Genomic DNA, 25335 nt, shown 5'->3' with positions numbered 1-25335 from the left:
GCTATAAATAGCTTATTCTTGAAACTTTTTAACTGGTTGTTAGAATTGAATATATCATCGTTTTGGCTTACTGTCTACCAAACTTATACAGAATATGTTTTACTGTAACATGTATATGACGGGTATAATATTGTGACATTCTGGCACTCTTGTTATTTTTTGTTCATGCCAAGATGCTGTATTGGCATGCAGTATGTTTTATGAAAAATGTCCTTAGGCGGGGGACGTTGGTAACTCTTGTTTCATTTTGACACAGGCTTTCCATATTGTATTTAGTTTAGTTTATACGAATTTATTTAAGCTCGATTATGGAGAAAGCTTAAAGCTTATTTGAACCATTCTCAAGTCCGCTTCCTGAAAAAACCAGTACTGGTGTCCTATGAGAAATCATGGTCATGAACCCAGTAGGGCTCGAACCCACGACCCCTGGGTTGAGCGGCCGACACATTAACCACTAGACCACCGCTCCCCTTCATATTTGTTGTTGTTATAGTTTCAAGTGTAAAACCAGATAGATTTCAGGTTCAGTCCCACAGGAGACTGTGTTTTACAAGAGATTGAAACAACAACTAATGGAAATGACCAAAGAATAATTCTAGGGAGAGGAACTATATATTAAGTTCTCTTTCGTTCTTATCCCTTTCGTATTTGTGTTAAATATGTATACCTGTGAAAATTTAAATTGATGTATTTTCGAAATAAATATGTTTAAACTAAAGAATAATTTAAATAGGCACATATATATGCAACTTTTAGCCACACAGTTGTTATAATCACTATGGTATGATTGGCTAAATTTGTCGGAGTTTTTTTTCCACTCTTTGAACTAGCGACTTCTTTGGATATTCAACAGAGTAACTAACACTATTTCTAAATCCTTTTTGTTATCATAATAGAAGAAAGATTAAATAATTTTTCCTCCAGAATGCAATGTGTTGTCTTTACAAAACATGATATCAAATCCCACTAGATGTATACAGTTGTTATTTATTACGGCCGGTAAGTGAGTTTCAGTAAAACATAAAATGTCGAAATGTCGAAGTATAACAAGTTGTCTGAAATATACTCTGTTTCATGTGTTACATTACGTACATTTTAATGAAGTATAAACAGACATAATATTTACTCTGCTAAATTTCTAAAATGGAATGGTCCATTATTCAATTTGGGCAGTACCATTTATTAAAATCGAAGGGGTGTTCACTGAAAATTTTCTGACTGAATATTATGATCAGCCTGCTGATCTTGGTCTGTACTGATCGCAAAGGCATAATCGGCATAATCACTTGCCACCAGCTTAAAGGCTTCATCCGGGCCTCGGGTAAGCTCGACCTCTTCTGACAGTGATAATTCAATACGGGACGATATAAAATCAATACAAAATAAAACAATACTAAATTTCTATTAGAAATGTCAAAATAAGGTATATGTTGTTCACCTGTTTGCCAAAAGAATACAAAATGTTGGAACACATCTTACTTGTCAAAATAATGTTGACACACGGCCTAAACCTTCAATGCATAGTGCTTATAGAAGGTAATACAAATGATTCTTGTTTCAGAAAGACGGGCACTAACTTAAATGCGTAATATATGAAATTTAATTTTGCAATCGTTTTTCCTCTAACGTTGAATAACCACACAGCTTCTCTAAACAAAAAGGTTCAGTCGTTAGTATAACTATTTGTGAAATCACAACTTTGGTAAAGGAGAGCGATCACAGGACATGCGTGTGTGAGGAGAAAAGAATGGACGGAAATCAAAGCAGACACTGATCAACAGGTGTAAGATTCAAAGTTTGAAAAATATGGTAAAATGTTTGACAAAGCGATTATAATGTTCAGAGGGGCCTCCGTGGCCGAGTGGTTAAGGTCGCTGACTTCAAATCACCTGCCCCTCATCGATGTGGGTTCGAGCCTCACTCGGAACGTTGAATTCTTCATGTGAGGAGGCCATCCAGCTGGCTTACGGAAGGTCGGTGGTTCTACCCAGGTTCCCAATCGTGATGAAATAATGCACGGAGGGGCACCTGGGGTCTTCCTCCACCATTAAAGCTGGAAAGTCGCCATAAGACCTATCATTAGCGACGTTAAATCCAACAACAAAAATTACTTAGTGCATGTTGTGCATTCGCTAGTTTGTGTTGTCTAATTAATAGTTCGGCATGTGCTCTGGAACAATATTGAAGCAAAACATTGCATATTGCTTTGTGACATATGCAAGTCACTATCAGACAAACTGACATCAACATTTTGACAACTGAAAATACATCTTGCATTCCTACATGCACATGTCTCTATATGATATTCATATGATTACATCATTCCTTGTTCATTGTCTTCAATATCCATACTGCTACTCGTACGGTAACATCGAACCTTCTTCATTAGTCTAGGACATATCTTGCTTTCGGTCATGCTGTAACGCGACATGCTACACTGTGATGCTAGGGGTCGTGGGCGGTGTTGCATTTTCCATTACCGCTCATGAACAGGCTCATGAACAGACTCAGTCAAACCGAGTCTGCAATTTTCACTGTTTGTGTTGTTCTCGGTGCTTCCGAGGGATCTATTGTCCAGATTTTATGCTACACTGTAGTAAACTTACAATTCTTCTCCATGTGTCTATGTTGTATATTTATTGATGATATGTGCTTTAAATTTGGAGGCTGTAGCTTGAGAAATGTGAAAGTAGGTACTAGGTAAAACTCAATGTCAAATTTCAATTCAGAACACAAAAATATGCATATGGTCCAAATTTGAAGCCTGTAGCTTCAGAAATGTGAAAGATTGACTAGGTCAATCTCAAGATCAAGTTCATTTCGGTACACAAATCTATGCATGTGGTCCAAATTTAAAGGCTGTAGCTCGGGAAATGTGAAAGTAAGTCACTAGGTCAAAATCAAGGTCAAATTTCATTTCTGAACACAAAACTATGCATGTGGTCCAGATTTGAAGCCTGTACTTTCAAAAATGTGAAAGGAGGTCACTAGGTCAATGTCAAGGTCAAGGTTTTTTCGGTGCATAAAACTATGCATGTGGTCCAAATTTGAAGGCTGTAGCTTAAGAAATGTGAAAGTAGGTCACTAGGTGAAAATCGAGGTCAAATTTCATTTCTGAACATAAAACTATGCATGTGGTCCAAATTTGAAGCCTGTACCTTCAAAAATGTGAAAGTAGGTCACTAGGTCAATGTCAAGGTCGAAGTTTTTTTTATGCACAAAACTATGCATGTGGTCCGAATTTGAAGGCTGTAGCCACAGAAATGTGAAAGTAGGTCACTAGGTCAAAATCAAGGTCAACTCATGTCAAGGTTCATCTTGCCACTCAAAACTATACATGTGGTCCGAATTTGAATGTTGTAGGTTATGGACAAGAAGATTTTAAAAGTATTTCCCTATACAAGTCTATATGAACCATGTGACCCCAGGGGGAGGGGCCATATTTGACCCTAGTGGGATAATTTGACCAAACATGGTAGAGAACCACTAGATGATGCTACATTATAAATATCAAAGCCATAGGCTTTGTGGTTTGGACAAGAAGATTTTCCCTATATAAGTCTATGTTAACCATGTGACCCCCAGGGCGGGGTCATATTTGACCCTAGGGGAATAATTTGAACACTCTTAGTAGAAGTCCACTAGATGATGTCACAAACAAAATATCAAAGCCCTAGGCCCTGTGGTTTTGGACAAGAGGTTTTTCAAAGTTTTTCCCTTTATAAGTCTATATAAACCATGTGACCCCCGGGGCGGGGCCATATTTGACCCCAGGGAAATAATTTGAATCATCTTGGTAGAGGACCACTAGATGATACTACATACCAGATATCAAAGCCCTAGGCTCTGTGGTTTTGGACAAGAAGATTTTCAAAGTTTTTCCCTATATAATCTATGTAAATTATAAAATAAACAAAGGGCCACAACTCACTCAAAAATTGTTAAACCAGTCTGATTTTCAGGGGGACAAAACCTGGGTACCAATACATCCATCTGACAAAGTTTGGTCAAAATCCCCGTAGTAGTTTCTTAGGAGATGCGAATACGAGAAATTGTTAACGGACGGACGGAAGGACGACGGACCACGGACGCAGACTGATTTGAATAGCCCACCATCTGACGATGGTGGGCTAAAAATGTCACAAGGGCAGATACGGGTGGGGGTATGTGGTTGGGGGGTACCAAGATACCGTATCAAAAGACTTATCGTAGAGTAAAGATAAATACAGTGTACAGGCGTCACGATCAGGGAGGTGGAATGGTGGTGGGAGGAGATAGATGAGAAATAATAACGTAGTAGTGGTAGTTTTGGTGTAATGGTGAACACAACCATGGTAAAGTTTCATCTATTTATTTGTAGGACAGTACCAGTATAGTACACGAAGAAAAACCTAAAACATTAAACATTAAAATCAGGAAAAACATAAAAACAACACGAATTACAATGCAGCAATAGCAGATGTGAAAAATACAGATTTCACAAAATACATCTCTCGCGGTTATTAAGTTATTACTAAATTCCAAAAGAATAAAGCTTACCAGAAACGTCTAGCATATGTACACTTAAATACTAAAGAGCAAGGTCCCCAAAGGTAAGGACATTTTGCCAAAGTATAAAGGTAGCAAGGTTTCCAAAGGTAAGGACGTTTTGCCAAAGTACAAAAGTAATTCTTAAGGAACTTTCGTTCACTAACCAATGATTCTAAAGAATGATGCATAGCGGGCCGTGCAAATGTTAATTCGCGCCAAAAGTTGTTATTTGTGCATGAACATAACTGACCAATGAAAACGTCTCATTTCTTACAAAACAAGTTCGTACGCACGAGTGGACACATGACTGAACATGATAATACAAACAACAAGATAATACAACGTGACACAGAGTACAGACATGATACAACGGACCACGGAGTACTGATACGACTGCTTTAAGAATATGTAAGAATATATAAATAAAAATATAATAACTGAATTATTTCATCAAGTTAAATAATCAAGTGAAAACTTGACTGCTACAATAAGATGCAATTAAAGAAACTGAAGTGAAAGTATAAATATAGGGCAAGTGGCGACCCTGTGACTTTGGCGAACCACACACTCCTAAATCAATACGGATCTTCCTTAAGTTGTATTGAGACAGTATGTAAAGCTATAAAACCGTAGCTATTATACTTTTTTCTTAGAGCAAGGGAAGGAAAAACATACCAGAAATTAAGTAAGGTCCATGTAACCTTTACCTTTGAGCCACTGTCTCTATAGAGATCTTTTTTTTTGTAGTACTTTATCATTGAATGATGTCTGAAAGTCGTAGCTGTTATACTTTATGAGTAAGAGTTCGGAAACTATTTTCAGCCTCCGGGTTACTGTGACCTTGACGTTTAACTTATTGACCCCGAAAACATTAGGGGTTCTTCGAAAGTAGTGCTTAGTGCTCCTGTTAAGTTTGAAAGCTAGAGCTATTATACTTTGTGTCTTAAGAGTCCGGAAACGGAAAAATCTAATGTAGATCTGATTCTTGAGGTACGTGTCCGTACCTTTTGACAAGCCTGTAAGTGATTTGGTATGTGGGCCAGTTTCTGTAAGTCCTCTAGTTTTTCGATTTCGTAACCCAGAAATTAGGCAAAGGTTCATCCACTTCAGCCATTAATACATTCATTCTGGGATTGTTTAAGACCGGATGTCGCTTTCTACCGTATGTCAAACGAAAATTATACTCATTTTATTAAACACTGTGTATGGAGAATGCGGAATTCTCTCTCTTTGAAAGTATTGTTGGCTACACACGAATTCTTAATAGATTGTTTGAATACTGACTTTCAGATATTAGAATTTTGCTTATGTTACTATTCTTAATCAATTAAAGGTTCACTGTAACTATGTTTCCCAAATTTTGACGTTTTTTCCAAAGTTTAGGGGTTAAAATACCCCACCCACCTGAGCTATATTTTTGCCATTTTAAATAACTCGTAACTTTATCAAAATTACTGCATTTTTATTAAGACATCATCAAATAATTGTGTTATAGACAACGTGCATGCAAATATAATACATATAAATCACATGCTGTTTCTCAATAAATCAAGCCCATTTGTGTTTTATACAGGAAGGTTTTGGGTACCAATAGTTTTCTTCTATTTCATATGTCAAAGTAAGCTTACATGTATAATGTTAACCTTTATTTGATAAAGATACTTTAAAATGTAACATACGTAACAGTCACCACTCAAATTTACCACCTTGAAGAATTAGCAACATTGAAAATACTCCAGCAATTGCATTTGTATGCTTTTAATTGAAATAAACTATGTTTACTGAACATGCACACATAACCGTTATATTTTTTTGGACTTAACCCTGCTACTATTCTCAATTTTAGGATGTCGACAAACTACAATAAAACAATGGTGCCTCTTTCAGTATTACTGTAAATATAGCATAGCTTTAATAGCATTTTTTATGGCTTCTGCTTCAAAAGATAGCATATTGATAATTAACAGTAGACTTGGTTACAGTATGTACGCAGTCTGAATATTTTTGACATTCATTCAAATTAAATACAGAACGTGAGGGTATTTAAGAATCAAATATACGTTACCTAGGTTTTAGTTTATTCTAATTTGTTTTAGCTCGATTGTAATGAAAGCTTCAAGCTGTTTGAAACAATTCTTGTCCGCTTCCTGGAAAACCAATACCTGTGCCATATGAGAGGTTATGGCCGTGATCCCAGTGGGGTATCTAACCCACAACCCCTGGATTAAGCAGCCGGCACCTTATCCACTAGACCACCTCTCCTACCTAGGTTTTAAAGTTCACCTATTCCATTTTATATGTCGTATATTATTATTCCAGGCTAATACATAAACCATGCTTACTGGCATTGCAAAGCACCTACTCAGTCAGTTTTTACAGCATTACAAAGATGAAATGATCATATATTATGAAACATACGTTACAAAGATTACATAAAACATTAAGTTACATTAAAGCTAGGATAGTTTTGGGGTTTCGATGGACTTAGGTGGTTTCAAGACAAAGGATTTTATATTTTTAATGCGTTGTTTTGATATTTATGGAAGGTAAGATTGTATTCATTACTGACATTATCGGTATATATGTGTTCAAAGTTGCTGATGTATTCCTGATGTAAGTAAATACGGCACATTTTGGACTGATGGAGCATAATACATATACAGTACAACATGGGTACATGTAGTGAAACAAATGACACTTAACAAATACAAACAAACTTGTTCGATCAAAAATTGGTGTATTTCATCTGTTACATATAGATTACCTCGGTATGGAACTGAGTTTCAACCATTAAGTCTAGTAACTACCTAAATCTAATTTCGGTAACGTATGTTTCAGAACTACACAAGAGGACACATTATAATACCTATGTACACCATATGACAGAAATATACTCTAAATTTTGATATGAGAGGTTGCGAGAAGTCAATTTTCGGTTTCAGTATCAGAATAAGTTCATCATACACGCATAGATGCATATGTACATACAGAGTATGCATTATTTGTTTGAAAAACGCCAGTGATGTATTGATATCTTTGTAAAAACTCTTTTTAGTTAAGTGATTTATTCCGTAGTAAAATCATTAAGCTACATCCTAAAAGGGATTGAAACATACGTTACATTAAATAATAATTACAACAATACCAATAATTATTACTCATACAACCAAATAACAATCAAATAACAAACAGATACGATACACGACTTCTTGGTTCCAGGACTTGCTCAATTTATTGCTGCGAAGCTCTGCACGTACTACCTGTTCATTATGTCAAGCAAATACATGACTATAGATGTATTCATAATAGTTTGGTACTATTTCAGCGGAATACGCATTGAAAGGATTTTGTTGAATGATATCAAAGGGATTTGGAATTTTGATATATCTGACAATTTCTATTAAATCTTAAATTGCTTTGATAGGTTTAGAACCGTGTATGCTCATTTTCGTTTGTGTAATCAGATAGGGCTTTGTTCTTTAAAAATAGGTTGTACATATTTAGCTGAATTGTAACAGAAAAATGTAATTTGCATTGAAACATAAACTTTATAAATCCTTTTAAATATTTAAAAAAATGTTTAAATGTTTTCTCATTATTTTACTAGGATACACTGTTTATGTAACATCTACCAGGCAGCCATTCTGATACAAATTAATATTAATTTCAGCTACATTCAAAATCCTTTGAATAAAAATTGAGAATAACATGTTTATTTTTAAAAGAAATAAAAACATATTATTGTAATGTCTTTTATGGTACGCACTCATTTTGAAAATGCCACCATCTTGATTCAAACAAGAGAAGTAGCTCATATTGGTAACGTAGTTTCCAATTGAAATTATTTTAACTTCTATTACAGCTTATCCATATGTATGTTTGCAAACTTATTTCTGGCGGTCAGTTTGAAAAAGACAGGACAGTATCTTTATTAGATTGATCTGAATAACCAAACTTCAATCCTTGAAAACTTATTTGGTTTGTTTTATAATACTGAATATTTAAACAGTAGTAGCTCATCAATATTTGTACATGTAACTGATTTCAGGTGGTCATTTTGTGAGCGGTAAAATCCTCTGTAACATGTTTCAATCAATATCAGGTGATTCCTGTTATAGGTTTGACTTTTAAAGAGCTACGCCTCTTTCATATGTGCATGTTTGATCAAATTTAAGGCAGTTATTTGGAAATTTGAAAAGTGGTGGCCGTCTTAATTTGAAAAGTATGTGTAACTAGATAACCTATTTTGTTGGTAGTTTAACAAACTTAAATTTGGATAATTTAATTTGTACGTACATGATGACTACTAAGAAGACCTAAGCTAGCATAGAAAAGAATTAAAGTCATCAAAATATAAAAGCTTTGGTGGCATTAACTCATATGTATAATAATTTTGGATTAATTTGAAATAGCTGTCATCTTGAATAAAGACTTATATCGCTAGATCTGCTTCCATTTTGATGTTCCTCATAGGGAACTTCCATAACACTTTTGTGGTTGTATTAGTTTTTGCAATACTTTCATCATTTCTACTGCACTAGCAAAGAACAGGTCTGTCAGTAAGCAATTCGCCCAGAAATAAAACACAAACCATAGGTTTAGCAAACCGACATTAAAGTGCAAAAGTGTCTCTATTTTTAGTTAATTATTCATTCATTTTGTTTTCTTTACTGTAAACATTAGGACTCTGTTCCTTTATAAAGGATTAAAAGTCCTAAAGATTTCCCGCATAAGTATATGTACAAATGTGGTGGGTGGGGTACATCAACCCCTACTTTTTACATTTTATTCAGTATATTATACATACCGTAGCATTCTTTGACAACCAAAAAATAAATTATTGATTATTTCAGGCATTAAAAAATAAGATTTTTTATAAGAAATGTCGCATAAATGTCTCTTTTACCATCCAAATCAGCGATATCCCTATGCAATGCTAAGTTATATTTATTAGACACCAACGTTTTTAAAATCGTTATTAAATTTTACTGACATGTCGCTCAGACCGACATCCACCCTTAAAAGTCTCCTGAATGATAGTATAACATCATGGTGTAGCTCAACCTTCGCCTAATTTCTTGGTTACGACTTTCAAGTTTTTTGGCCTTGGCCCACGGACCAATTTTCTAGGAGTAGGGAACTCTTTTTCCAGATACTGCGAGCTGCTTTACATCTTTAATTTTCTTGCAAATAAAATAGCGAATAAGATTTGATCAATATCCACGTGAAACTTGAATCTAAATGCATGGTTCACAGTCACAAGCGTCTACATCTTCTTTCGCAACGTACGTAAATAACCGGTGAACATCAAATAGACTGGCAAAATGATGTTAAAGTGTGTTGTGACGTTAGGTTTTGTTTTTCTTAATACTGAGGGCATATTTTTAGACTTAAAAATCGGACTATTTGTTTTCCACACATTCGATGATCATTTTAAATACGAGATTTTATTATTATTATACCAGATTTATATTGGGCCCTTTTCATGATAAACACGTTCAAAGGCGCTTTACATATATAGCAAACGCAGCCACATTGGGCGCGAAATTCATCCTCTACTAGTACAGACACAGAGTGACCTGACCAGAGGGACAAAGTGAGATAAAGTCCCCAGAACAGACAGAGAGAGATACAGGCTTGTCCGGCTAACTTAGCCTAGCTCTTTGCGAATAGACAGTCTGGTTCTTTAACGTGCCCGATGTATAGCACCGATACACGCGAAGCCGTCTTTCTTGGGAAGAACCAGTACAGGCCTCTTAGTCAGGTGGGAGACACTCAAGAGCATCTCACAAATTTCCAGTTCCTGGACCGGGATTCAAACCAAGGACCTCTGGATTGGCAGTCAAGCGTGTTGCCACTAGACCACCGGCCCAGATAAAAGGGAAGATCTCACAAACAATTCTTATTGCTTGATCGTGACGGTTATTTCGATTATAATACACATTTTTCTGTGCCGATCAAGTTATTGTTCAATTGACAACATAAATTGGTGCATGTGCCTTTTTCATATCGTAACTTTTGTTACAAATTCATTTTTGTGGGGTTTTTTTTCTTTAATCTACGGAAATTAATCGGGACGGAGCAGTATATCTATTTGGTGTTCCTCGGTTACTTACGTTTCGAAATCGGGTGAACGCTGGTATCTGTGAAATCTTATCTTATATTTCAGTTGCAACAAATTTAAAGAGGTATATAACCTATGAAATCTGGAAAAACAGGAGGTCCGTTTTCATAGAAAATCCCTAACAAGCTTGACTAGATGTATCTCCAGCATCAGTATGAAGTACGAAATCAAAACCTCTCCAACATCTACATGAGACATAACATTTTGTAATAACTTCACCTCTTGCTTGTGTAGTTTACAATTACTTACATTTATAATCAGATAACATATTTATCATTTTGCTTCAAATGAGATTATCATAAGCAATCATATTAAAATAACTACCGTATATTCATGAATTAATGAACATTGATAAGTTTGGATCGTTGAGTCCTTTAAGTTCAACTTTATAATATGCCTCTTTTGAAATATGTTTCTCAAACTAATCAAACTAGTTGTTTTGTTTGGTAACGTTCAAGACTTTTTTTACTAATATAAACGAAGAACATGAAATCAAAATCTCACGGATTTCCAGATATCTTACACTAGTTATGAGAATATGTCATGCATATGAATTTTAATTCTGCAAAATATAAAAAGTAAGTATTCTTGTAAAATGTATCTTTCAGAAATTACAAGTAGATTATTATATTTGAACACTGTTGAAATATTTCAGCCTTATCGAAAAGTCATATTTGTATAAATTAATGTTACAAATTTGGACATATAATTTTGACATATTTGTAATATGTGCTGATTGTAGATTGTAGCTCACCCGCATGCACAAACATTAAAACAAAGGGACCCTAGTAACCATGTATCGCTCATCTGACCTAGTTTATAACCCAGATATACTAGTATCTAATCTGGCCTAGATTTCATGGTGTCAAACATTTTATCAGGTAGTTCATTAACCACATTTTTAAGGATTTGACCAAGTTTTTAACTTTATCTAGATTTCATAGACAGTCTATGAAATCTAGATCAAGTTAAAAACTTGGTCAAATCCTTAAAAGATGTGTTGATCTAGATTTCATAGACTGTCTATGAAATCTAGATAAAGTTAAAAACTTGGTCAAATCCTTAAAAAATGTGGTTAATTAAAGACACATATTCTGGCAAAGATACATGATGATCAAGTTGACGAAGTGGCCTCTAAGGTTCTATGATTTGAGCTAATGACCTAAATTTTCTCAAGTGACCCAGTTACAAATTTATCCTATATCTATATTTAAAGACAAACATTCCGATCAAATCTCATGAACATCTGCTAGAACATGTAGCCTTTTGAGTGTTAACAATAGATCGAATGACCTAGTTTTTGACCTAGAAAATCCAGTATCGAACATGACCGAGATTTGACAGAGACAAACATTCTGGCAGTTTTATTAAAATAAAGTAGAAAATTTGGGTTCTACAGTGTTAACAAGATTTGTCTAACATTCGACCTAGTGACCTAATTCAAGACCACAGGAAAGCCAGATTTTAGCCTGACAAAATTGTCAAAGAGACAATCATTCTAATAGAGGTTTATGAAGATCAATTGGTAAATGTGGTCTTTAGAGTATTAACAATGGTTTTCTATGATCCGACCTAGTGATCTACTTTAAGACCTCGGGTAACCCAAGTTTTGAAACTGACATAGATTTTGTAAGGAGAGTTTTATGAAGCTCTAGTCGTAAATGTGGCCTATAGAGTGTGAACAAGGCTTTTCTATGATCAGACCTAGTGACCTAGTAAGACTTTGGGTAACCCCGTTTTAAATTTGACAAAGATTTTGCAGAGAAAAATATTTCGAGGGGTTAAAGCCAGAACGGTATAAGTCCATTTTTCAAATAGTGAAAAACGCAAAAGAAGGTTTTAGACACATAAAACTTTTTACTGAATGAGAATATTTAGGTAAGATCTGGTTATATTATAGACAATAATGTTGTTATAATATATGAAGAATATAAAAGGACTACTCACAAATTAAATTGGTTTTATAGCTAAAATTGTACTTAACTCAATCTGGCATGTAACAAAATGGACAATAATTCGAGGGTTCAAATGTGTTAAGTGCACTTAGTACTTTGAAATATTGCAATAATGCTGATTTTATTGCATGCCATACTATCACAAGTGCACTTATAACAAAACTATCAAATCTTATGACATGATTTACAAAGACTAAGGAAATACGTGCACTTAGTACAAACAGAAAAATTGAGCAAAATGTGTATAAAATTAAAAAATATGTTTAAAATTGTATAACAGTTACACCACACAAAGTTTCAACAATCCATTCTAGATATCAGTAAAAGAACATTTTCCCATCTGTTTCTATAAAATACCTCTTAAAATAAAACAACTCTTTTGTACTTATAATAACTATTCAATATCAGACTCATCACTTACTTCCAACAAGTCTGGTTCTGATAGGCAGTCTTTGGCTGCTTTTTCAGAATGAACAGTCTTGAAATACTGATGGAATTCTGAAAATATTGTTCCATCAGAACAAAGCTAAAGATGTCCTTCCTTTTTTTGTAAAATGGGAAGTTTTGCCTTGTAGATCGGCAGTAAATCAAATTTTATAGAAGCTCATTTCCTTGATGATTTCAGTTTTATACATTCGAAATGTAGGTCATCGAAACTGTATTAAACATATTCATTTGTAGGTTTACCTTCTTTAAATTTAAATCTTTTAGTTTTTTCCATTTTTCTTTCACATTCTATCTTAGCTTTCTTTGGAATTCATACTTTGCAATGCTCTATATAGAAAGAAAAACTCTCACTGGTGAATGTGCTACAACAGAAGGAGTTTTTGTTTTTGCCATTCTCACAGTTATATCCGACTGACAGGGTATGAATACAGTAACAGTTACTGAAATTACTTTCTTTGCTGTTCTATCGCCTCATTTATACTACTACTGCATTTACACATATGGGAAAATTAGACCCATCGATTTTTCACACGAGTGAAAATATTTTATATAGCGCAAAGAAGGAGCCCTTTACTTTATTTAAATTCATGGAAAAGGTATTATAGGTATTTTAGCTTTGCAAACGATGTGATAATATTCAATGCATTGTCTTTCTTATGAATATTTTATTTTAAAAATGAATTTAAAAGAAAATGGTCTTTTTTGCGTATACTTTATGTCTGTCTATCTACAATTAGAAATACAGTAAAATATGGATAGTTTGCTGAAATTTCTTCTGTTTAACAAAAATTAAATAGATTCTTATGTATGCTTAAAGACCTTTGCAAACGATTTAGTAATCTATATTCATTTAGCTATTGTTTCATACTAATTTCAGTTTTCTAGGTGAAGAAGAAAATGGTCTTTTTTAAGCATTTTGCAGTTGAGTATAGGTTTTTTTTCCTTATCGGAAAGACTCGAACATTCTCGTACGTTTCCGTCAATTCTTACGGAATTTAAGCTCCTTAACGGTAAAGACTGATATCTTCTCACCCGCTAAACAACACACATGTACGGATTTATAAATTAATGGACGCTCCATAATATGATTTGTTTACAGCCAATAGTCAATTTTAAGCAGCTTGAGGGTCGAAGTTCAAAATTTATAAAAGAAACGTTGAAATTTTAGGCCGCATATTTTGCGCAAGTTAGAAGTAGAAAATCAGAATTCAAATTTTGAAAGGATGATGTTAAATTTTGCTTACATTGAATTTCGCACAGACTAGGAAATCGAAATTAAAATAAAAAGAATTCGTCGAATTTTGATGTACAATTGAAATTAGATCCAGCAGGATGACCGAAATTCAAATATTTTGAGGGGAGCGGTCGTCCAGTGAATAATGTGTCGGCCGCTCAACCCAGGGGTCGTGGGTTCGAGCATCCGTGAAAGGGGTCACGACCATGACTTCTCATATGACACCAGTACTGGGTTTTCCCAGAAGCTGGCTGTTTAAAAGATAGTTTCACATTCAATACCAGTTTTAAATTCGATTGCTTTGTAAATTCGAGCATGCTTGAAATATAATACCGAGAATAATCTATTTAGATCTTTAACAAGGAGCTGTGTTCAATAAACGCTTGATACCCCCGGTGGCATCCTTGTCGATACAAAGCAACCTAAGTCCAAAACGAGGTCAAGGTCAAGGTCAAACTGAGGTCAGGTGATGTCTAAAGATGAGGAATGGTCACAGGTTACATCTGCATTAGTATCAAGTCATTCTAGTAAGGGGTATTGATGCTAGACGAAACGGTCCCATTTGGTTAACTTCGTACGGATGGACGGACGGACGGACGGACGAACAGGACAATCACTATATGCCTCTCGCATCAACAGATGCCGGGGGCATAAAAACTTGAATTTCGATATATCCGATCTTGCACGATTTTTAATCTTTGAATCTTGAGCAGATCGCAGTTTCAGTATTATACTGAAATTCAGCTTTTCAAAATTTGAAGTACGATTTTCGAGATGGCTCGACACTAATTGCTTGAGCGATATTTGACTTTTTCATTTCAATATCAATCTTGGAACAGGCTGTTCATTCAATACGAGATCGAAATTTGGCTTTTGGAATATTATAAATTTCGATCATTGAGCTGGCCCGATTTTAAAAGCTATTTTGCAATTTGACGTTTTTCAATCTTCAGGTGTAGCTTAGGATCAAAATTCGATAAGTTATGATTTTGAATTTCGATCTTCGAGCTGGCATAAAATTCTAAGCTAGTTGGACACCGCTCACGACATAATAATAAATGTGCAGTTATTTGATTACATAAAAAACTACTTAAAATCTTTATTTCATAATCATGAACATCAAAGAAAGTATTATAAAAGCGAGTTTCCATCTGATTGTAAGAAAGTAGAAATTACTTTTGGAAAGTCATTGTTTGGTTTTATAATAATGTGTTTGTTGAGAATACCGTTATAAATGGTATTCTGATTAAACCACCAACAGCCATTTACTGATTTAGGTTTCTATTTTCTAATCTATCTTTGCAATCACTGTAAATTAGACTTAACAATATCCCTAAATCCATATGATCAAAAGTATTAATGTAACGGTACATTGGCGAAGAAGGGTTAGACATCGGCCTGAAATACGGAGTAGGCCGAAAACTAGCGAACAGTCTCGACAGCCGATTTACCTGGCCAAACGTATTATCGTTTTTTGTGGTGATTTTCACGATGGGTCTAATTTTCCCATATGATCATTGTCCGTTTGCATAAGTTCGCTTACTTAAAACTTGCTAGATGGTTTCTATGTTATTGTATTTTTCTAATGCCAAATGTATATAAAATCTCCTTGATCAAAATTCCCTTCACTGAACCAGGGGTACCATATTCCCCTCTTTAAAAATAGCAGGGGGATCATAATCCCCTTCTTGAAAATGCCAAGGCTATCAAAATCCCCTGATTAAAATACCCTCTTCTGAAGAAAATATCAACGAGGGTAACTTTTAAGTTAATATTTGAAGAATTCTGTGATTCTTATTTTGATAAAGTGAAAAAATAATCAATGAACTAACTTTAAGTATTATATTAAACCATTTTATATCCAAAATTCAACAAAATAGAACTTTGTGTTTTAACAACTGATAAACGGAAACGGTGGAAGTGAAAATTAATGTTAAACAAACTGAATATTCATTTCTCTTATCGTTTTCATTAAAATTATTATCAGTGTTATTAAATAAACAACGGTATTTTCTGACAAACAAGTATAGATCAACTTTATGCACTGAAGTGTGTCTGAACTTTTAGCTCATAACAATACTGTGGTAAACACCAGGATAATGGATAAGTCACGCCTCACTAAGTGACGTTGAATTATACCAACTAAGACTTTTATCACTAAATGGCATATTCTGTAAAAATAATTATCAATTTTAATAGCCCCCCACTTTAATGTTACAGCAACAATCCTCACCTTCACAACAATCACAATGAAAACACACATGCCTTACTGTCCTAGTAGGTAAATTATTTCATGTACATGTATGCCAACTTCAAAGTTCACAAGAGTTTCTTTATTCTTCAGATATTTTCCACAATTTACATGTTGAACTTACATTCGGCAAAGAAAAGAAAAACAAATTGTTTGCAACCTAACTTTCTCTTTATAAATGTAATAAACTTGGTTGACAATGGAACATAGAGTCAGTAAAACTACTTTGACTACGGATGGTTGGTTTTGTTTTGTGCTCAATTTGTTTGAATTTTTTTCTCTATCTCTGGTTTTCATTTTACTATGTTCCCGATAAAACAGTCTCAACTGTTTTGTCACCTGTTCTGTCAACTCTTGTTTTCGTTTCACAGCACAAGCTTGACAGAAAATTGGTAGTAACTTACCTCCTTTTATCATTCCCTCTCATAGTTTTAATATTTTTCTTTGCCAAAACTATTTAATATATACGAATATGGCAGAATACGGTTAAATCTGGAGAGTTTTCACAATTTTAGCAGGGAACAATTTATTTATTTTATTTTGTTGGGTTTAACGTCGCACCGACACAAAGCTTTAATGGTGGAGGAAGACCCCAGGTGCCCCTCCGTACATAATTTCATCACGAGCGGGCACCTGGGTAGAACCACCGACCTTCCGTAAGCCAGCTGGATGGCTTCCTCACGTGAAGAATTCTACGCCTCAAATGAGGTTTCGAACCCACATCGATGAGGGGCAAATGGTTTGAAGTCAACGACTCTAACCAATCGGCCACGGAGGCCCCGGGAACAATATAAGTTATCATGTGAATATAACATAACCCTTAATAAAAAAATTACTTTCCATTTACAATTAGCAATTATATACCTTGTGGATACAAGTTCTGAAAGTCTTTTCTTTCCTAATTAACCAAAGGTGTTAATTCCAGAATGTATTAAGTGATCATATTTCATTTGCACCTTGAATTATCATCATAATGTGTTACTTCTAGAATGGTTTAAGTGCACTTGTATCGTTTTGGCACACTTTTTACCTTACATAATATATTATAATGTATACCGCCAGAAGGAACTAAGTGCACTTACTTCCTTCTGGTTTTCATGTTAATGCACTTATAACATTCTGGCATACAACAATCCTGATGATAAGCACTTATTGCGATATGGTTCCCTTTGATATCTTAGGTTTTATACCTAATATGGTGCCAGAGATAAGGGCGAAAGAAGGAGCTTTAAAAATAGTATCAAAAAGTCTAAAACAGTGATTTTCAGTAAAACGTGGACTTATACCGTTCTGGCTTTAACCCCTCGATTTTTAGGTTTTTACATGATTTGACCTAGTTCAAGATCTCAGGTAACCCAGGCTTGAATCTGACCCAGATGTTGTAAAGACAAACATTATGACAACGATTTATGATGATCAAATTAAAATGTGGCCTGTAGAATGTTAACTAGGTCTATCTATGATTTAACCTAGCTACTTAGTTTTTGACCCAACGTAACCCATTTTAACTAGATTCCATAAAGACAAACAGCTTTATAAAGATTCATACAAGTGATGAAAAATGCCTCTAGAGAGTTAATAAGGTTTTCCTATTAATTGACATAGTGCCCTAGTATTTGACCACAGATGACCTAGTATCGGACTCATCCGAGATGTTATTGAGGGTAATATTTTTGAGCAAGTTTCATTAAGAGTTTGCAAAACTTGTCACCTCTAGAGTGTTAACAGCCACATTTTTGATGACGGACGATAAACACAAGGGTAATCACAATAGCTCACATTAAGCACTTTGTGCTCAGGTGAGCTAAAACCCTTAAAACTTTGACACATGTTTTAAAACTTAAAGCATATATCATACTTGATATTTAGTCAATGCATAAGCCTCATTATTAATAAGTAGAGTATGTTATTTATTATACCTCATTATGTCATGATATCATGAAACTGAAAGAAAAAACGAATTGAACTAAACTAACTATTGTCCATAAGAATATTCCGTATAGAAATTAACTGTCAGTGCCCTGAACTAAATGGCGATATAACTATTGAAAATAAAACACAGGATAATCATTTTTTATAAGTACCGCACAGTATCATGGCGTTTTTAGTTTTAGCAACATGTAAATAAACAATCAGTGCTTAGCACTCTCTTTTAAACCAAAAGATATAGGAAGTAAGTTTAATGGTCTTCATTGCGCAGTAGGTTGAGTGGATAGACATGTAATCATTTTGTAGTGATGGTCTTGCATCCGTCCAATATTGTTTTAATTTTGCATTTAATTAACATGTAAGTTTGTTTTTCTCTAGTTTCTAGTACCTGTTTCTACAGGTCGTAGATGTATACCTAACCAATATGCACAAGCACACTTTATAGCAAAGCATTTCTGTTTTTTACTGCCTAGGTATAGACATAGTACTAGTCTAAGAGATCAATCAATGACACCCTGCATTAACCTGCACACCTGTATGACACCAGCTAATAGGACGAATGAAGTACCTGTATGGTTAAAAACTTAGTGATAAGTCATTTCATTGTAATTTCAAATTTCATGGTAAATGCTGAAGAGTTTTTTCTTCTTTTTATATATATGATATGTGATATGGTAGAAATAACATTATATGTAAATTTCAGCTTAAATAGTGGATATGAATTTATTTTATTACACTTAAAACAATTTTCCGATGTTATACAAAAATTATGTATTTGACAATTTGTTTGCATTGAGTTAAGTTCTTCCGTAATAATCCAGATATAATTGGGGATTAAATATTGATCACTGACTTGATAGATAGGACTATCTGCAGGAGGAGATACATGGAAATTAAAGGCACTGACCTCCAGATTTGGCTAAAAAATAATCTTTCTTTCAAATTGAAGTTTGGTCATATTATGAACATTAGAATATGAATTTTTGTTTCTAAAATATTTTAAAAATTCCAAATCAAGAAAAAAAGATGACCGCGCCGGGAATCGAACCCCGGACCGCCGCGGCAATAAAGACATTTTCCCGTCGTCGTAACCAATAGCGCTATAGCTGAAGTAGTGAATAATGACTTCAAAGTATAGATAATTATAATCGAGACAGTTTACCTGGAGTAAAAGCGTGACAAACTCTTTTCGATTTTCGTCGTAAAAAGTAGTAAAAAAGCAAATTCTCATGTGTTTCCGTAATATAAAGTTAGTCAGTAATTAAGTTTTAAAGCCTTCTTAAGAAATATAGCATTTATTTCAAGATATTAAATTTTTTTTTTGTCAAACGATCTGGAGGCCAGTCGCTTTAAATAAAAAGTTTGAGAAAATTTTAAACAACATGCTTCAAAATGATCAAATCAAGACTTATGTATTTAAACAACCAAAGCAAAGTTTTTTAACTGCTTTTCATAATTTAAAATTTTAGGTACTATCTCTACTAAACACAGTATTTTATAATTTTTAACGGCTATAAATCTTTCGCATTCGTTCCAACAATTTTACTTCGTACCGATATGACGGACGGACACTGAAAGAGGGACAGACGATTGGACACATGCCGCAACTTCACAAATGATGGTATGGATGAATGAACTTAAGTATCAGTCCTTTTATGGAATTAGCTTAACACAAACTTGTATGAAACAAAAAATGATGTTTCTTTATATTATCGGAAAACCATGAATTCCAGAGAGCTAAAACTATCAACACCAAATGATTTAGCTATTGTGTTAAATTAGATTGTTTTACTAAATATGTATGTTTAACTAAATATGTTAGCACATATCAGTGCATTTTCAAAACAACACTTCATACGATATGCCACTGTTCACTGAATTTTGAAGAGAAGCAACCTTTTAACCTCTGAACGATTGTTCGACACAAGCAATTTGTTTTTGTCTTGTGAAATGCAGATTGAATATGGACCTTTCGTATTTATTTTGTTTACAGCTAACACTTTACCAGCCGTTGTTAACTGCACAATTGAATCGGTGCCTGAAGAGCAGATGAAATACAAGTCGTTCATATAATGCGAAATTCCTCTAAGTTTCACGAAACTTTTATCATGAACTGTGCTCCTGTTTCCGTTTGCGAGATTACATACATAAACTGCATTTTCTCTATTGTCTGTTATAAGTAATTGTCTTGTTTCTTTCGTATAGCAGCACTTGAAGTCCTTCGCAGTAGTAAACTGCATTCCTTCAAAATCAAAATTTAACTGAGCTATATCTCCGGCAACGTTAATTTCATGAGCAGGTTCTGAACTATCAAAAGCGCCAACAATATATTTATTGATGTCAAAGTTTGTTATAGAATCACACTTCTGGGAAACTGGCATGACATGTTTTTCAGTTAAAGTATTATTTTCATTTACTTCATAGATATATAATTTCTTGTTCACTCCAGCAGTAATGACAACACAGTTTTCCTCAGTAACTGTTAAATTAAGCGGCGAGCATGGCAATTTGAGTTCCCCTATACCTTCTAAGTTTTCATTCATCAAAACACATTTCTTATTACTATTATCAACAGCAACTATTCTACCATCATTCAGAAATCCTATTCCACGATACCATGGTTCATATTCTTCATTTGTATCTTGTTCAATCTTGACTTCGGCCAAAAGATTGAGCGTTTTTGCAGCACAGCTTGGTATAACTTCTGTTTTGGACTCGACTGATACAGACAGATTTTCTGGTGACATGTCTAAGAAATTGTCCATCGTTTTGGGAATATTCAGTGATAAGTTTATAGATTCAACTTCGGCAAACTTTAAATCGGCTTGAGATTTTCGACCCGCAAATTCGTCCCTTAACTTTTTCACAACGACAAATTGTTGTTCTTCGGTGCCGTTTTGGTTTGCAAGTTCTAACATATGCATTAAACGGCGCATTTCACATGCAATATCATCGCATCCGACTGCATTTATCATAATTTCAGATGATTTTGCTGTTTGTACTGCTTTTATTTCGCCTTTCAAGTTGTCTTCTAATGCATCGAAACGCTGAATGACTTTTTCTCTAAGCTGTTTCAAATTGTCCATCAGTTCAGTTGATTGTGACGTCAATTTCTTACTTTCACTGACAAAGTGTGCTGCAGATGATTTCATAGTATTCTCTAATTCCGATATTTGCTTCGAAAGTATAGAACACTGAATTGAGCTACACTTATCCTTTGCAATTTCGCTTATTTCTATCAAGCCTTTGCATTCCCTGTGTGCAATAATAGCACAAGTACTACAACATAGTTTGTCTTCATCTTTGCAATAGAACTTAACCTTTTTGCCATGTCGTTGACATCTCTGGAAAGTTTGAAAAGCTGTGAGAAACTCAACAATTTCTCTTTTCTCAATTTCAACAGATTCGTGATTCTTCGTGAACTCTAAGCTATCATGGACCTTCTTGCATTCACCACATAGCCTCTCGTTACAAACAGAGCAGAAGATTGTTGCAGAAGTTGTATTGTTCTGTTTCAAGCACGGCTGACATAATTTTTCATCTTTCTCTGACGACTTGATGCTAAATGATGCACTCTCTAGTAATGAAGCAAGAGCAAAATTCGGTCTTAAAGATTTAGCCCACTTTTCTGGTGGCTCGTCTTTTACTACAGTTGTCACAAATCGGCAGAGAGGACACTCTATCCCGTCACATAGTATACCCTTCTCTTTGCTTTTTAATATATACTCCTGAATACATGCCTCGCAAAATGTATGTAAGCAGACAAGTGCTTTCGGTTCCTTATAAATCTCGAAACATATAGGACATTTTGATCCATCATCTGCTGTGTTAGTAGCCATTGTAAAGCAGTCTGTAATGAAAATAAGCAAAGTTAACGAAATGATATCCATCCACACTAAAAGGTCGTCAGACAGTTATGTGCTATAACAAAAACGGCATTTTAATTGAACTTAAAGGAAATAACCCTGATATTAAAGTATACATTCTGCATTCTGATTAAATTAGCGGAAAAGCATTCACATGTTAATACAAAAAATATTAACTTATTATATATGGTTATAAAAATATCAGCAAAAATGGTTATTTTAACTAAATCAGGGACAACACCAATAATACTCGTCTGGTTGTAACAACATTTTGCCTGTATCATGATGCACCTTTTTCCTTAGATAAAATCATATAATGCATCATAATTCAGTTACATATTTTTATCAACATAAAATCGCAATATTTGATAGGCATGTTTAGTATTAAAGTTTTTGTCCCAAATTTAGGATTTTAAATTTGTTGAGTTCATTTTTCAGCTATGAACCTTATTCCAAAGACTTCGAAAACCTTCTGAAATTCATCTTTACATTTCTTAAACTCTTGAGACATATCAGTTAAATAAATAACATTTACTAACATTTCCTATAGATAAGGATGTGATATTGAAAAAAATCACCTCTAGAGGTCCTAGATACAACTGGAAAAATGTTTTAAACAAGATGTGTTTGTAAAACACACAGGATTCCGTGATCACTATGAATTTGTCATTTGGCTAATTGACCCTAAAACAATAGGAATTTTCTACTGACCACAGGCAATCGTCCAGTGAAGTTTCAAGCGTGTAGTCCAAAGCGTTCTTCAGTTATCGATTGAAAACTATTTCTAGTCTAAAGTATACATTGATCCTGACATCTGACTTACTGACCTTTAACCTGCTGACCCCAAAACCAATAGGAGTTATCTACTGACGTCAGGCAGTCAACCTATAAAGCCTGACGCCTGTAGGCCAAAATGTTCTTCAATAATCGATTGGAAGCTATTTTCAGTCTCAAGGCCACTGCCACCTTGACCTTTGACATACTTATCCAAAAAATGCAGGCAACCATCCTATAAAATTCGACGCCTGTAAGCCTAAGCGTTCCTCAGTTATTAATCGGAAACATACAGGTAGACGGTCCGAATACTATATAGTTTCTCTATACCTCCCGTTGGGATTAGAAGTGGGGGTGCATAAAAAACTTGAAAAATATGTATTTAAAGTGTCAGAATCTAGGTCATTAATGTCGCTAACATCATAATTAAATAAAATAATCGATAGAATTACATTATAATCGATCTTACCTTCCTTGTCATTCATACACAAATTAGGTCTGTTATGTAATACATGTATACATAATAACCAACAAAAATGGTGGTGGTTGCTAAAGTCTAGACTCTACTACATGATTTACAGGAAAGTCTGAGAACGTTTAATTTAAATAATTCAAACTACAAAGTAGATCTAGTTCTATTGTCAAACAACTTTACAGTCAATTTGGACAAAGTACACTTAAGGGGACGCATATTGCTACATTCACAGTTCATACAGTAATGCGGAAGGGGTGCATATTCAAGAAATCGATGGTGGGAAAATAAAAAACATATTCCAAAACTGATATAATACTGATGGACACCTGTAATATTCAGTACTTTGTGGATAAGGATGTGGTACTATGAATGTAATAGGAAAACAGAGGTGTTTGTGAAAGTACATTCAACACAAAATATTAAGCTTTTGTATAAGGAAAAAACAGGTTTTTTACAATAACAGTGTTCCAAATAATGTTGAAGGGATGAGATTTTCTTTCTAACACACCAGGTTTGCTTAAACATGTAAAAATTTAACGCCACGTCAGTTCATCTCGGGATGGACGCCATATTTCTCATTGATAAAAAATGTAAACAAAAAAATCAGAGTGGGATTAGCATTGCAAGGGCATAACATGACATTCTACACAATAAATACCTTAGAACAGATATCTAAGATGCTACACAGGTCAGGCGGGTTAAATGCATAATGTCGATCACTTGAAATTCATCTTGAAAAGGTGGTTAATTTTAGTTTGTTTACATGGTTTTTAATTTTCCCACGACTTCTCGGCGATTCACTGCAAATGTATTACTGCGCCGGACGAAAGGTAACTCTATTAAACAACGGGAGACAACTTAGGTGTCAGCACGTGTACAATTTTTAAAAAAACATGTCGATGATTATAATTTCTTATCAAATAATGAATCCTATTCAGATATTCGTGTTTAATATTAGAAAATTATTAATTTCTGTGGACATATTTCAAAAAATATTACTTACAGTGGACTACTTTGCGCATCAAACTGGTTTCCGCTTCAGTTGTGAGGCACTTCCGTTATACTTTTGACAACAATAACAAAACACAAAATGAATCAATAAAGTCACTTATAAACCGACTGCTACTTAAATCAGTGTAAGTAAAGTTGTTGTTACAACATTATACATGTTCCTTACATTATGAGATAAAGTTTATCTTGAACTGCATAATCCATTAACTACGTTTACATGATATTGCATTTACAACCTATTTGACCCCATTTTTTTACGTGAATGACAGCATTCTCGTGCAACTCGTGCAAACAGAGTTATGAAAAGTATGGTGGAGAATTCAAGGACAAATTATAAATGACATTAAAATGAGGATAACTGTATATTCGTCCAGTTTTGATCATTGACATTCCTGCTGTGTATTAGTAACTTTTGTGAACAAGATTAGAATGTTGCTTTTGCACATATACACATTGATTGGACCTCTCAACCAAATTTCATACCTTATTTTAGGAATTTTTAAGACAGTACATTTTCAAAAGTTTGTTGAATGTGTTTTGATATTTAAGTGCATTGCAGTTCATGAATACCAAGTTAAAAATTAATAATGGCAACATTTCTAGGCCTTTATTGTAAGCCACTAGACTTCTGTAATGATAAATGTTTAATGTATAAGGGGAATATACTCTTTTAGTTTTGTAATGTGGCATTCCTTGACCACCGTATCTTTTCTTATGCACTACTTTGTAAACAAACTAA

General features: G+C 34.2%; 1 protein-coding gene across 1 annotated transcript; it reads right to left on the bottom strand.

The window, feature by feature from the left end:
* Positions 1-18497: 18497 nt before the first annotated feature.
* On the bottom strand, positions 18498-22343 carry LOC128552625 (E3 ubiquitin-protein ligase Midline-1-like). The gene has a single exon (XM_053533668.1). The coding sequence runs from the start codon at positions 22307-22309 to the stop codon at positions 20342-20344; it is 1968 nt and encodes a 655-aa protein (XP_053389643.1). The 5' UTR covers positions 22310-22343; the 3' UTR covers positions 18498-20341.
* Between the last annotated feature and the right edge of the window lie 2992 nt (positions 22344-25335).

The sequence above is a fragment of the Mercenaria mercenaria genome, unplaced genomic scaffold (assembly GCF_021730395.1).
Source record: "Mercenaria mercenaria strain notata unplaced genomic scaffold, MADL_Memer_1 contig_2965, whole genome shotgun sequence".
Lineage (NCBI taxonomy): Eukaryota > Metazoa > Mollusca > Bivalvia > Venerida > Veneridae > Mercenaria > Mercenaria mercenaria.
The sequence above is the reverse complement of the archived record's forward strand: the minus strand, read 5'-3'. Positions and strand labels throughout refer to the sequence as shown.

Coding starts and splice junctions, on each gene's coding strand:
- LOC128552625 (XM_053533668.1), bottom strand. CDS start 22,309: ATGGCTACTAACACAGCAGATGATGGATCAAAATGTCCTATATGTTTC.